Consider the following 14,073-nt stretch of genomic DNA (forward strand, 5'->3'; position numbering starts at 1 on the left):
AAGGTCATCCATTCATTGGTTTATCCATTCAACCGTACCAGAGTTTGTTTGGAAGCGGACCGAGACCACCTCTTCAGCTGGGTCTCTGTACGTTGTTTGGTACTCGCTCCCGAGTGCGATTGCTGTATTTACACCTGCCCAAAAGATCTGCACCAAGGGGGGAAACGAACTTGAGTTCGATTCAATCGAACCAAACAAGACAGGTGTGAATATACCCTAAAACACCCAGAACACCCTAATAATGACCTAGCAACACCTTAGAAACCAACACAACCCACATAAACTGCATTTATCATACTAAACACCTAGAACACCCCACACCCCAATAACCACCTAGAAACACCCTAGAAACCTCCCAGAAGTGCATAGTAACACACTAAAAAACACCCAGAACACCCTAAAAACCACCTAGCAACACCTTAGAAACTAACCAAACTTACATAAATTGCACTGTATTTAACACACTAAACACCCAGAACACCTTAGAAACCTCCCAGATGTTTTTACAGAGGATATTTGAAACATGGGTAACACTTTATTTTAGTGTCTTTAATACACGTGTTACATACTTATTACTGTTATTATTGTAATAACAGTAGATTATGCATAATCACATGCAACTAACCCTAAAACAAACCCTAATCCTAACCCTTACCATATAGCAAGTACAATTTATAATTAATATTACTCAGTACTAAATTGTATAATTACAATGTAACAAGGATACCTTAAAAAAAAAGTGTAACCACCAGTTTAGAAAAAGATTTGTTTTATCAACCTGATATTTCAATATTAACAGTTTTTTTGCAGCCTCTCAGACCTAAAACTAACGTGAAGCATTGACTGTGCATTACACCGGGATCCGAGTTCAGCTCAGTATTCAGAACAGATATAGTCCCCACATCCCCTGTAGGTAATCTCAGTTTTATCATCTAGTTCTAAATCTGGTGAACGGGTGAAGGGATATATAACAGTAGGAAGGCAATCAACGTATATTTCACTGGAGGGACACTAATCTCGAGCTGAAGTGGATTTATCTACCCACTGTAGGCTCATTATCGTGTTGTGTACTTCTTTTCGCCTACATGCAGCCATTGTTCCCTGAGCTTACGGTGTGTTCTTGCAGCATTGAGAGATAACCTCATACGACCTTTGGCTGCAGTGGGTGGACTGTACAAAGACGCGAGTTCTCTGGTTCCACACTGTGGAAATCACGCCTGGTTTCCTGTGCGGTTCATAATCAAAGAAAACATGCTGGTTACTCTGAATCCTGAAATCAATGGCATTCTTTCCAGTCATGAAGGCTGCCTGAATGCTTGCCAGCACCGAGGTCCTTGTAAAAGAGGAGAAAAGCACGTAAATATGGACCTAATGAAAGCATTTGTGCACGCGTGTGATCCAGGCACCGACATAAAACTTCCGTCTCTTGTGTGGCCTCCGATCGGCTTAAGAAAAGATTGATTTTTATTGGCTGAGACAGGGCGGCAAGCCTCTGGAAGGAACATGCTCTTTATGACAAACATCTGGAAAAGCCCCTTTGAAAGTCATAGCGAGAAACGCTGGGCGTGATATACAAGGGAGGCATAACAAGACACGTCTAATTGGTCTGTTTACCGGTGGAGGTCTGTGACAGGTTCTGGCCACGGGGCGATTATCAGCGATCTGGGTTGGCAGCTCGTCGTCGCACATAAAAACCTGATGACGGTTTTCTTTCAGTCCTCGGGGGGATTGTGAACGCTGAGAACACACCTTAATCACTGTCCTAATGTGCGTCTCGTGGTGTCAGAACTCACGCTGGGTTTGAAGGATTATCTGGGGTGTACTTACCCATTTTTCTTCATAAAGAAATGAGAGGCGTTTGATGTAAAGTTGGGAGTTTTACCACATAGCTACATATTTAAAAGGCAATCAATCATTGTTTCATGCCACTTTGATTTTCTGTTGCACTTGTGGGACATTTCTAAATGGTGTAATGTACGGTATTTATAATCAAAGCTATAAATAACAACCGGCAGGCTTTGAAATGCTAAAGAAACCTCCAAAATGTGCTGAGTACCTGTAGCTAGGTGGTCACAAATGGCAATTATATAATTGCTTTTCATAGCCATAAAAAATGCAAAATGCAATACTGTAGTACAGTGATGGCATCAAATGATAATAGCATACCATGATACTGTATGATTATCACATACCATTGTATTTAAAAAGTACTTCAAATAAAAATTCAGAATGCCACAGTATTACCATGGTATTTGTGAAAGAAATCAAACAAACAAACACAGTATCATTGACATAAACGTGGCATTCAAACAACAACAACAAAATTGTCTAACTATGGTAGACATCAAGAAAAGTATGGCAACTTGAGAGAAATATTATTGCTAATATATTGCTATTGAACATATAGAAACTACATAAAAACCACTATGGGATTCCATCACACTTTTGAATACTATTACATGCATATTACAATATAAAAAGTCCATGTCAAAAACCCATTGTATCTCAACATAAAATATAAATAATGAATGTATGTATGTATGTAATGGTAATATCATTAGTGATCATATCCAAAATGTTATGGCAATTCAATGGCACTTTATAAAAATGTTGCATTACTCATCTGATGTTGAACAAGTTTTCGGCTGTGTCATCACATCACCCCCCAAAAAATTCTAGATGCTCTCAGAGGAGCTTTATTTTGACAGTTTTATAACGTCATTATATCAAGCTTATGGCAGCAGTATCAACAAGACTGCTATGGCTACAAACGCCTCCCTTGCGCTCTCTTACCCTGCTTAACCATCATTCTCTCAACCTGCTGTTACGACTGACGGCTGTATATTTCTACAAGTCAACAGGACCACAGCGCTCGTGGGCCCTCTCAGACCCTAAATCAACATCAAGCCTGTTTGTATTCGCTTAGATGGAGTGTGTGATTCTAATGCAATCCAGGGATAAAACACCTGGACCACCTGATTCTTTTAGGATGTGAAAACGTAGCGTTACACTTCTTTTTTAGCAGAACCGTAACCACTGTAGACATTGGGACTTGAATACTTTGTTCCATCCTTAACACACACCTCTCCGCTATTGTTTGACACAAGCTTTTAGTGCTGTAATAACCATTTATTGGTTGTGTCGGCCCAACATGCCATACAATACACAAAACCTAAGCCGGAGTATTTTTAGCATAATTTCTCCCACCTTTTCAAAGCTGGAGGGAGTTTTCCCTCACAAAAAACTACCACCAGCATGTGCCTGTATTTCAACATCCCCTTGACACAACTTGGGTACAGCAACGGTGCCGTCGAAAAAAAGTCATGCTTGACATCTAAACCGCGGTCTTCAGGAAATTTGCCCTTCTTATAATACCCTGAAAGACTCAAAGGCATTCCCTGGGTCCCACCTAACATGTTTTGTTATTTGAAACCAGTCCTGTCCAAACTGAGAAGCCGACCCGTCAGCTGTTAATACAGTAGACTTGAGACACTCGTGGGAGGGAGTGTACTCTATTACGGAAAATGTCTCTAGTCCTTAAACAATGTAAACTATCACACGCAATTAGGTGGCTTCTAGCTTGACTCCTCTGGTTTGGCGCTGTGCAAACAACAGGGCTTTTACTTCCTGTACTAGAAGCCCAGACAATGTGACACCATCAGGTACCAAGAGAGGTTTTGATTCATTCATACTGCAAACAGACCAGCTAAGGCTATGTCAAATAAAAGCTAGTGCATGTCTCCAAGTATAAAAGTCGTTGCTTAGGAGACCATGTGTACTTCTGAAGTGAAACACTCACTTGAGATTTACCTGCTGTCATAACTGGGCAAAAATGAACTGTCATTAAGTATATTTATTTATTAAATATCTGTCATTAGCATTGATTAAAAACCCATACACAGACAGATCCAACTTATTTCTAGAGACTTGGGGCTGGGCACTTTTGACTTGAGCCAATAAATAGCCACCTAGCAACATCTTAGCAACCTCTAGCAACCCCCCCAGCACACCTTTGAAATCACTCATAGCACCCTAGCATATACCCAGCACACCTTCGACATTATCCAGAACACCCTAGCAACCACCCAGAATACCATAGCAACCACCCAGCAACCACTCAGAATACGCTACCAACCACCAAGAACACCCTAGCAACAACCTACCTAGCAACCACTCAGAATACCCTACCAACTACCAAGAAAAAACTAGCAACAACCTACCTAGCAACCATCCATAATACCCTACCAATCACTCAGAATACCATAACAACCACCAAAAAAAACCTCGCAATAATACCCTGAAAGACTCAAAGGCATTCCCTGGGTCCCACCTAACATGTTTTGTTATTTGAAACCAGTCCTGTCCAAACTGAGAAGCCGACCCGTCAGCTGTTAATACAGTAGACTTGAGACACTCGTGGGAGGGAGTGTACTCTATTACGGAAAATGTCTCTAGTCCTTAAACAATGTAAACTATCACACGCAATTAGGTGGCTTCTAGCTTGACTCCTCTGGTTTGGCGCTGTGCAAACAACAGGGCTTTTACTTCCTGTACTAGAAGCCCAGACAATGTGACACCATCAGGTACCAAGAGAGGTTTTGATTCATTCATACTGCAAACAGACCAGCTAAGGCTATGTCAAATAAAAGCTAGTGCATGTCTCCAAGTATAAAAGTCGTTGCTTAGGAGACCATGTGTACTTCTGAAGTGAAACACTCACTTGAGATTTACCTGCTGTCATAACTGGGCAAAAATGAACTGTCATTAAGTATATTTATTTATTAAATATCTGTCATTAGCATTGATTAAAAACCCATACACAGACAGATCCAACTTATTTCTAGAGACTTGGGGCTGGGCACTTTTGACTTGAGCCAGTAAATAGCCACCTAGCAACATCTTAGCAACCTCTAGCAACCCCCCCAGCACACCTTTGAAATCACTCATAGCACCCTAGCATATACCCAGCACACCTTCGACATTATCCAGAACACCCTAGCAACCACCCAGAATACCATAGCAACCACCCAGCAACCACTCAGAATACGCTACCAACCACCAAGAACACCCTAGCAACAACCTACCTAGCAACCACTCAGAATACCCTACCAACTACCAAGAAAAAACTAGCAACAACCTACCTAGCAACCATCCATAATACCCTACCAATCACTCAGAATACCATAACAACCACCAAAAAAAACCTCGCAATAATCTATAAAAACCCACTACATCCCTACAATCACCCAGAACACCCACCCTACCTAGCAACATCCTAGCAACCACTCAGAATACTCTTGGACCCACTGATAAAACTCTAGCAACAACCTATTAAACACCCACTACACCCTTGCAATCACCCAGGAAACAACCTACCTAGCATCCACCCAGAATACCCTAGCAACACCCTAGCAGCCACCTAGCAAACACCAAATACAACTTTGCATCCCAGCATTCACCAAGAACGCTCTAGCAACCACGTAACAATATTCTACCGTACATTCCATGTAACATTCTTCAGCCACCCAGAACACACAAGCAAACACCAAGCAATATTTCAGCAACATTCCAGAATGCCCTAGCAATGCCATGGCAACAAACCACAAGACCCCAGCATGTGTCAGTAGCCGAGTTTCCATTACAGATTTGCGAAAAACCTTTGCAATATTTTATAAATGCTTCACCTTTTAAGCGATTGCATTTTCATTATGCCTCCATCATTAATCTTTCTGTCTAAGATGCAGATTTTTTTTTCTCTCTGCACTGATCTGAGTGAAACAGAACATTAATGCATTAATTGAGTTTAACACATTCTAATCTCTGTAGAGCTATTCAAGACCTGAGAGGAAAATGGAGGCCAAATATGTGTCAGAGAAGACAGGGTCAGAGAGCTGACCTCTAATTTAGGAAATGGTTCTATTCCTCGAGGTAATTAGCCTGTCATCTTTTAAAATCCCCCTCCATACCCTTAACAGGAAGTCATAGGACATGCCGCCATGTCTGGCTCAGGCCATTACAGAGTAAAGATACACAGCTATTTGAACTTTGACCCCTTGCAACTTCTTTCCCAGCCTCTTGAGCATTGTATATTATTTTAACTTGTTGATAAAGATAAAATAACGGCTAGCCTCTAACCTCGGTTAATAAAATGAAGCACTGACTTTCAAGGACACAATGTTAAAACACATTCACCTCTGTGCAGACCTAACAAATACAAGCAAGTTTGGGGGCAAATAAACTGTGAGATGCACTTGTGATATGCAAGCTAACAACAAATGCACTTTTTCCCCCCACCTCACAGAACAAACACCATTCATGCGTTATCTGAGATCCTTGACAATATCTCATTATAATACATGTCACTCTTTGCCCTGAACACCAAACACCAGGCTGACTTAAATGCTGGGACTCATTTGGAAGAGTTTGCATTTGTCGGCCACATACGTCATTGACATTGGCTCATTTCAGAAAAGTAACCATTACATTCCAAAAAAAAGAAATTACAGTACATGTATGTTTTATAATGGTTACTTTCTGAGATGAGACACCCCCGATGATGTATCCAGCTGACAAATGTGATCTCCGTAGGGTGTAGCCTGCGTAATGAGATGAGAGAGATAAAGTGCTACTTTTGCAGAGGTGCATGCTGGGAAGCTTTAAGGGTCAGGGTAAGGGTGCACATGCTAAGCTGAGGTTTATCCAGTAGTCTTGCACACTCACCCTCTGTTGTTGTTGAAAGCTGTAGGATCGACGGCGGTCATCAGGTTCCTCCTCCTGCTTGGCCTGCTGGAACTCTTGTCGTAGACGCTGTATCCGGTCATGGTTGCTGGGTGCCAGTCGGTTGCTATAGAGGAGAGAAGAAAAAACATTTACGACATCACCATTGGTCCTGACATCAACATGAGAAGAACAAAGACCAGATGGTACACTACAGACGATAGCACTTGAATAAGGCACAGTACAGCTCGAATCCTTACAAGAATACAGCTTGTTTCCTGAATCAATAGCACAAGCACCATTTGAGCCCATGTGCCCCTATCCATTTTGCTAAATTACACGTACGGACACAGTCCATTACTTTTTCCACATTTGGCTTGCGCTCACCGGCATCTTGAGAACATGAAACGGACCAAACGTTTCCGCAAAGGACTCCCCAGTGAACCATGGCCAATGATACATGTCCCTCCTACAACAGAGAGTCAAAGGCCCACATCTCAGCGTTGCGCCCCTTTAGAGAACTCAGAGAGACTCATTTGCATTCCTTTCATTAAGAGCTGGGGAAAGTGACAGTCAATAGGAATCAATATGCCTCGTCCCGCTAATCAAGCCCCGCTTTTTATCTACTCCACCACACGGGCTGCTGGTGACAAACCCCTCATTATGATACAACATCCTGTCTGATAATACAGCTAATTTATACAGAGAGCGAGCGAGGGAGAACTGAGGAAGGAAATCCTCAAAGAAGGGGTGAAAAAAACTCATTGAGAACACAAAGAGGTAAAACATTAAGCGTGCAAAAATATGGAACACCAAGAAAAAAAATAAAAGAACAGCATACGGATTGGCAATTCAGCATACGGATGAATTACGGAGATGTCATCTCTGTGGGGAGCTGATACAGGTGGCTAAGCCTCCACTGACGCTGATAGCTTACTTAAGATGAGATGTCTGGTCTAAATGTGCTCATAATTGTAGATCGCAAGCAGGAACAGCCCACTGACTGAAATGGCCACTCCGACACATTGCCAATCACCCTTCATTAAAACTGCCGCTAAATGGCCTGCCATAAAAACCAAATGGAGCCGAATAAGAATCGTATGAGTGGTGATGACTGAACATCCTTGTTCTGTTGTTCCATGCAGCCATTAGAATCAATTGTATTAGCTTTACTTCATTTAACGCCCCATTCCTATATTCATATGTGGTGGTGGAAGAGCTTGAAGGCCATCAAATGCATTTGCAAGGCGGAGAAAATAGAAGTGTTGTAAATTAAGCGAATCATTGAGCCGTGCATTTGGTGTTGCAAATACAGGCAGGTAATCTACTTGCTTTTTCAAGGGCCAAATCTTATATGTGTCCATTAAAATAGTGTACTCATCATTACCAAGTATAATAATCCACTAAAACAGGCACAGGAAAGCGTTTCAAATCCATTTTTAAAAGTGAGATGCTATCAATACGAGAGTTTTGGGCTAAAAGTAAGATTTTTTTAAAATGCCATTTGATAACATCATAAAATGTGCAAAGTGTATCAACTTCATCCACTGACATTTACTGACATTTTAGAAAAAGTAGAAACTTGGAAAAAAAAAAAAAAAAACTGTTCTCAAAGAAACATCAAGCGGATGAAGGATGAATAAAGCTAAGGACGATACATTTGGAGGAAACTGTATACGAGACATGAGTTCTTTGCTGTCTTGTATACTTCAAATAATATCCGAGTGTGTGTGATGAGATTCAATTGCAGTAATCGTAGACATTTGTCATAGACAAAGTTTGTAGACTTTTGATGACCACTCTCAGCTGCAACTTCCACACAAAGCAGTCAAAGCCTGAGAGAAACGAACAAATCACTCTGCCATTACCACACATCTGTGAGGGGAAATTAATTTGTCCATTAGCTCCTGTAAACGTGTGATTACACATTAGCATCGGGTGGCAATGCGCTTGGTGTCTATGCTCACGGCAAGAGAAACGCTAACAAGCTTTGAGCAGTACAGAGGAAACTGGCAAACAAAGCTTTGGTAGAAAGAACAATAGACGGGATATCTGCAAATAAATACGCTCTAATCTTATTCATAACACTATTTTTTCATTAGGAAACCTAATTCTGATGTAAACTATCTGCAGTAGCATGTAACAGGCATGGCTAACATCAAAGATTTAGCCGTATGATTGGATTACAGCTTGTTTTTCAGGAGACGGTGGACTCCAGTCCTGACACTAAACCATCATTCTACACTCCTATTAAAGCCTGTGTTGTATCTATTCCCTTCTTTATCCATTAGGAGATGAACAGGGATGGTTCCATTAGTTTAATCCTCCTGCCTAGGAACAGCCTTCCTCTGAATCCTCTGACTCCAAAACAAACAGCAGAGATTTGGTCATAAATGCCTAAGCGAGACCCTGGAAAGGTTAAAGCGACCATAAGCTGAGTCACTCAGTTCGGTAACCAGCTGAGGCTTGTGATCAACCCATTAAACAAACCAAATGACCAACCTCCAATGATGTTCCATTGTGGTTAAAGACATCAATTTAGAAAATGAAAAGTGAACTTTTACAACCACAGATGTGGACAAGACCACTATGAGTCATATGGAAATTAGGAAATTACAAGATTGGCAAACAATTAAAACATGGAATTGTTGTAGAGGAACTAAGCTGAACCAGATCAAGTCGCTATACTCATGAAATGAGGTTCAAATGAAAATGCTATTAGATGAACTGGAGAACTTAAGACCAGATATGCAGCAGTTCAATTACAATTGGTGTCTTTGGACCATCTGGTGTGAAATTCCTGCAAAAGTGGCACTGAAAAATTAGCAGTTGGAATCGTAAAAGAGCACCCATGTGCGTTAAGTGCTGGCGGCCGCCCATCTCGTTTACTCTCCCTATTCAATCCTCCCTTACAAAAGAAGATAAATCTTTTCGGTGGAGTCCATGAACACTCCAACACCCCCGCACATGATTAGTCTCAGCGCATGCTTGACATCAGGTATCGTGTGGGTTATAAATACCTCCAGGCATGCATCAACGTCAGCCACGGTGCCTGGCTAAACAAGACCTCACAAAGACCGGCAGCAATTTGCGTCAATAAAGCGGCGACAATTAGAACAAATGCACCCGTAAGCCAAACAATGGAGGTGGGTGAGGAGGCGGTGGAGTATGAGGGGAGGATGATGAGGGATCGCTTTCCCCAGCCTCTTGTTTATGCATCAGATTAAAGGTCAGGCGGTATGCAACTTGAAGACGGCTTAAAGGGTTACTCCACCCCAAAATGAAAATTTTGTCATTAATCACTTACCCCCATGTCGTTCCAAACCTGTAAAAGCTTTGTTCGTCTTCGGAACACAATTTATGATATTTTGAATGAAAACCGGGAGGCTTGTGACTGTCCCATTGACTGCCAAACAATTAACACTGTCAAGGCCCAGAAAAGTATGAAAGACATCGTCAAAATAGTCTGCCATCAGTGGTTCAACCATAATTTTACGAAGCTACGAGAATACTTTTTGTACACAAAGAAAACAAAAATAACGATTTTATTCAACAAGTCGTCTCCTCTGCTTCAGCGTAGCGCCATTTTGGAGAATATCTGCTGGACGCAAACTGCGTACGCTGTTCTGTGTCAGCCGCACCACACGGATATGCTGTTTGATTTGAACAACATGGGGTAAGTGATTAATGACAACATTTTCATTTTGGGGTGGAGTAACCCTTTAAAGGAGGGGCCCATGTTGTTTGAGAGATCAAGCCTCAGTCAAGCCTCTCCTCCTGAAGACGACTTCAAGTTTATTTCCATCTCGCCTCCCTAAAAAGAAATTCAAGGGGGAAACAGTCTGACAGTAAAGCAATTAAAGGCAGAGGAAGATAAAATATCCATATGCCACAGCATTTAACAAGCCAGCAGTTTCATTCTCCCAATACAATGAGACTCATTCAATATCTGTCTGTGTGTTCTTTGACTGAAAGGTCAGTTTGCGATTGTCTGCACCCCGTTTACTCGGCCTTTCCCCCTCCTTTTCTTGTTCGTTGTATTCATGTCTTGTCTACGCACACCCTTTCCTGTTCACAACTCTCTCTCAATATGCTGAATAACACCTTTTGCCTGTTTACTTTACGGCCCCAGAAAGCAATTTCTCTGAAGACAGAAGGTTATTGTTGCAGATTAAACTCTCTGAATCGAGTGTGATGCATGGGTAGCACTGACATCAGAGGCGTCTGACTAAACAGGGCTCCTCACCTGTTCTTGCTCAGAGAAAACTCGATGTGGCAGTACCAAGATTATGCCTAGTTAAAACCATAACGGAAGGAGGGAAGAAAAGAAACCAAAGAGGCAGAACCCCACTGGGAGACATCAAGTGAAGCGATCCAAGTTATTACCACGTGCTTTATGGATACAGTGCTCGCAGATTGGCAGAGTGATCTGGTCTAGAAGTAGAATGCTATGGAAGAGATGAATGAATCTAATATTAAGTCTGATGTTGCAAATCTTTCGCTTATAAACTCTGCCGAGAAGCACCTGGGACGCTGACGTATGACTGTGCGCTTGTTTCTTTGTGTGTGTCCTATCTTTGGGTTGGTCATGATGCAATGGAAAATCCAATAAAAAATAATTCACTCGCTCTCATAAAATTTCAATTCTCTTTGGCATTCATTCTTCTGTGGGCAAATTTTCTAAATAAAATAAAAGTCAGTGGGGTCTATTGTTGTTGAGACCAACAGCAGGGTGAATAAATGATGACAGAATTTTACTTACTTTCGACATGGTTTGTACGTGGTTTAAGCTGGTCAGTAAGTGGTCCAAGCTAGTCTAGATAGGGCAGATGGACTACCAGCTGGTTTTGACCTAGAAGACCACCTTGGTCAACTTGATTTCTAACTGGTTCAAGCTGGTCATTTATTGTCATTGACTGATTAAATGGACTAGTAGTCCTGGTTTGAACCTGGTAGAGCATATTGGTGAATCTAAACTACCTTGAACCATCAATTAACAGTTACCATGTTTAAAAAAACGGCCTGTCACCACTTTTCTCCATTAAGGATCTCTGGTCTTGTCCCCAATATGAAATTGATATAAACTTGTGGTCTTGTGGACTTGAGATGGCTGATGCTTGTCTGTCAAGTCGGCAGGAATGTAACGTCCCGTTTGATATTTTAGGTTGGATAACAGTGCCTAAGGCCTCAAAGCGGTATTTGGGAAAGAGTCTACATCTCAGCATCTGAATTTAGAGAAGCTGCAGCCATTCTACTCTTATCAAACAGTGATAAATTCAACTTTACATATTTTCAACAAAACAGAGCGAGAGAGAGAGAGAGAGAGAGGAATACGCATTTGTGATTACGAGTCTCTGCTGAATACCCAATTCCTTTTTTCAGATTGATATTCTATCAGACTATCTGGTTTCTTTCCATGTCCTCCAAATCATCATAGGAGATATGAGAGATGAAAAGAAGGGTTTGCTGGTGCCCTCAGTCATATTGCATCAACTCAAAGCTTAAGTCATATTAATTCTATACCCCTACGGACTCAATTCCCTTCAAAGACTGTCATATCTGTCAGCTCCTTTCATAGATCTGAACAGACGGCATGGACAGATTAAATCAGAATTACTGCTGGTCATTTTCAGGGATAAAATGAAAGTTAGCTTTTTATCATTAATCTATTCAGGAAATCAATGCACATCACACAATCTGCAATAAAACACAACAGAGCCCATGCAGTCTGACGCAACAACAGGCTGTGAACGTAACTTTCTTTGGTCCGCTGAGTTTGAAGCTGTTTTATTCTTCACACATTTGTGTTAATTCAATCTCTCTCGTCATCATTCTTCTGGGTTTTCCTTTCTTCGTCATTGCCTGCTTTCCTTTGTCTCATTTATCTCTTTTATCTTCCCACAGCTCTTCCTTTTCCTCTTGATCGTTTATCCTTTATATCTGCTGCTTTCTTTCATTTTATTGCGCTGTGAGGTCTGGCAGCGAATCAAAGTTTGACCGGTTCATGTTCTCGTGCTGAATGAGTGACAGGTGCAGTTTGACAAAGGGGGTGATAATGCTGCAGGCTTAGGGGTCTCTGACTTCACCCACGTTTCCTCTGACTGATGTACGGCTGTGCCCCTGACAACCCCATGTCCTCTGCCAAGTGCCCCGCTCCCAGAGGGTGCCACTACCTAATAAGCAGCCCTGCTGCGAATGAGAGGCGTGCTTTTGTTCCTGTTTTCCCATTCCTGTTTCTCTCTGTATCTTCCAGTGCTCCTTTCAGAGATACAAACAGCGTGACAAAGAAGCGGGCTGGCCCGATTAGAGAGGCTGGAGATTCGTGTATGTATGGCGTAGGGGCCCTTAAGTGCGCGGCGGGGGTCCTGATCAGTGCGCTTGGACCCCCATTGGGAAGTCTTAGGTGGAGCCCCGGTTTCTTCCCGTATGTGAGCACCTGCACACATACCTACCCTGAGTAGATGTGGAGGGCTTCTGTGAGGAATAAAGAGGAGATGATAAAAGCACGATGAGGCGGCAAAGAAATCTTTAATTTCTAAAATGCGCACAGACACTTTCTCAAGCAAACGTTCTTCACATATAGAACCGAGGATGTTCAAAACTGCCACAACTTTGAGACACTGACAGAGACTACACATTTGGATTCCCTGTTCTCGCCGACATGCCCTCTCAGTCTTTTTTCAGTTTCAGGGTGAGACTAAATCTTGCACCTGTTCCTCAGTGTGAGAAAGTTCTTTAGTCTGGCTAACATTCAAACGCAAATCACACAGGCAAGCAGACAATGGCAACTGCTGAGAGTAAAACTTTCCCGTTCTCGTGTCTTAACACTTATTTTGCATAGTAACACTTAACCTGCTGCTGAATTATTTAGTACTTGAACTTGAAAAATAACAATCTGTTGTGCATTATTGCTACAGTTGGTGTTTGCTTACTGGTCCAAGTCAAAAGTGCTCACCCTCAAGTCTCTATAGCTTCATTCCCTCCTGCAATGCAAGTCTATCGGTGTGAAAACCAGACTTGAAAATCACAACTAGAAAATCACAATAGAAAAGCAATAGCACTCCACTCCTCAACAATCCACATGATTTGGTGTGTCAAGTCTGTAGCACAAATGGGATGAGTAACATTCAATGTTAATTGCATGGGGTTAGGAGTTTGTTCAAACTTTATGAGCAAAATAAATACATTTTCTCAGGTTGCACTTGATTCTTTTGGTTGTATGCCATTAGTGGTGACCAGCACAACAAAGAAAGAATGGATTCTTCAAAACAACCTCCCTTTTCAATTTTTTAAAGTTGCTGGACTACAATATTCACTAGAAATGTATAAAGGCATCAACATCTGAAACAAACATAA

General features: G+C 41.7%; 1 protein-coding gene across 1 annotated transcript in view; it reads right to left on the reverse strand.

Annotated features, from left to right (window-relative positions):
• The window catches only part of pard3aa (par-3 family cell polarity regulator alpha, a), a 481,339-nt gene that overhangs the window by 13,144 nt on the left and 454,122 nt on the right, over positions 1-14,073 (reverse strand). The window contains exon 23 of the mRNA XM_016519585.1: positions 6,721-6,844. Within this exon, the coding sequence (XP_016375071.1) occupies positions 6,721-6,844 (124 nt within the window). The remainder of the gene's footprint in view (positions 1-6,720; positions 6,845-14,073) is intronic.

Source organism: Sinocyclocheilus rhinocerous, unplaced genomic scaffold (genome assembly GCF_001515625.1).
Source record: "Sinocyclocheilus rhinocerous isolate Xijiao unplaced genomic scaffold, SAMN03320098_v1.1 scaffold642, whole genome shotgun sequence".
NCBI classification, from domain to species: Eukaryota; Metazoa; Chordata; class Actinopteri; order Cypriniformes; family Cyprinidae; genus Sinocyclocheilus; species Sinocyclocheilus rhinocerous.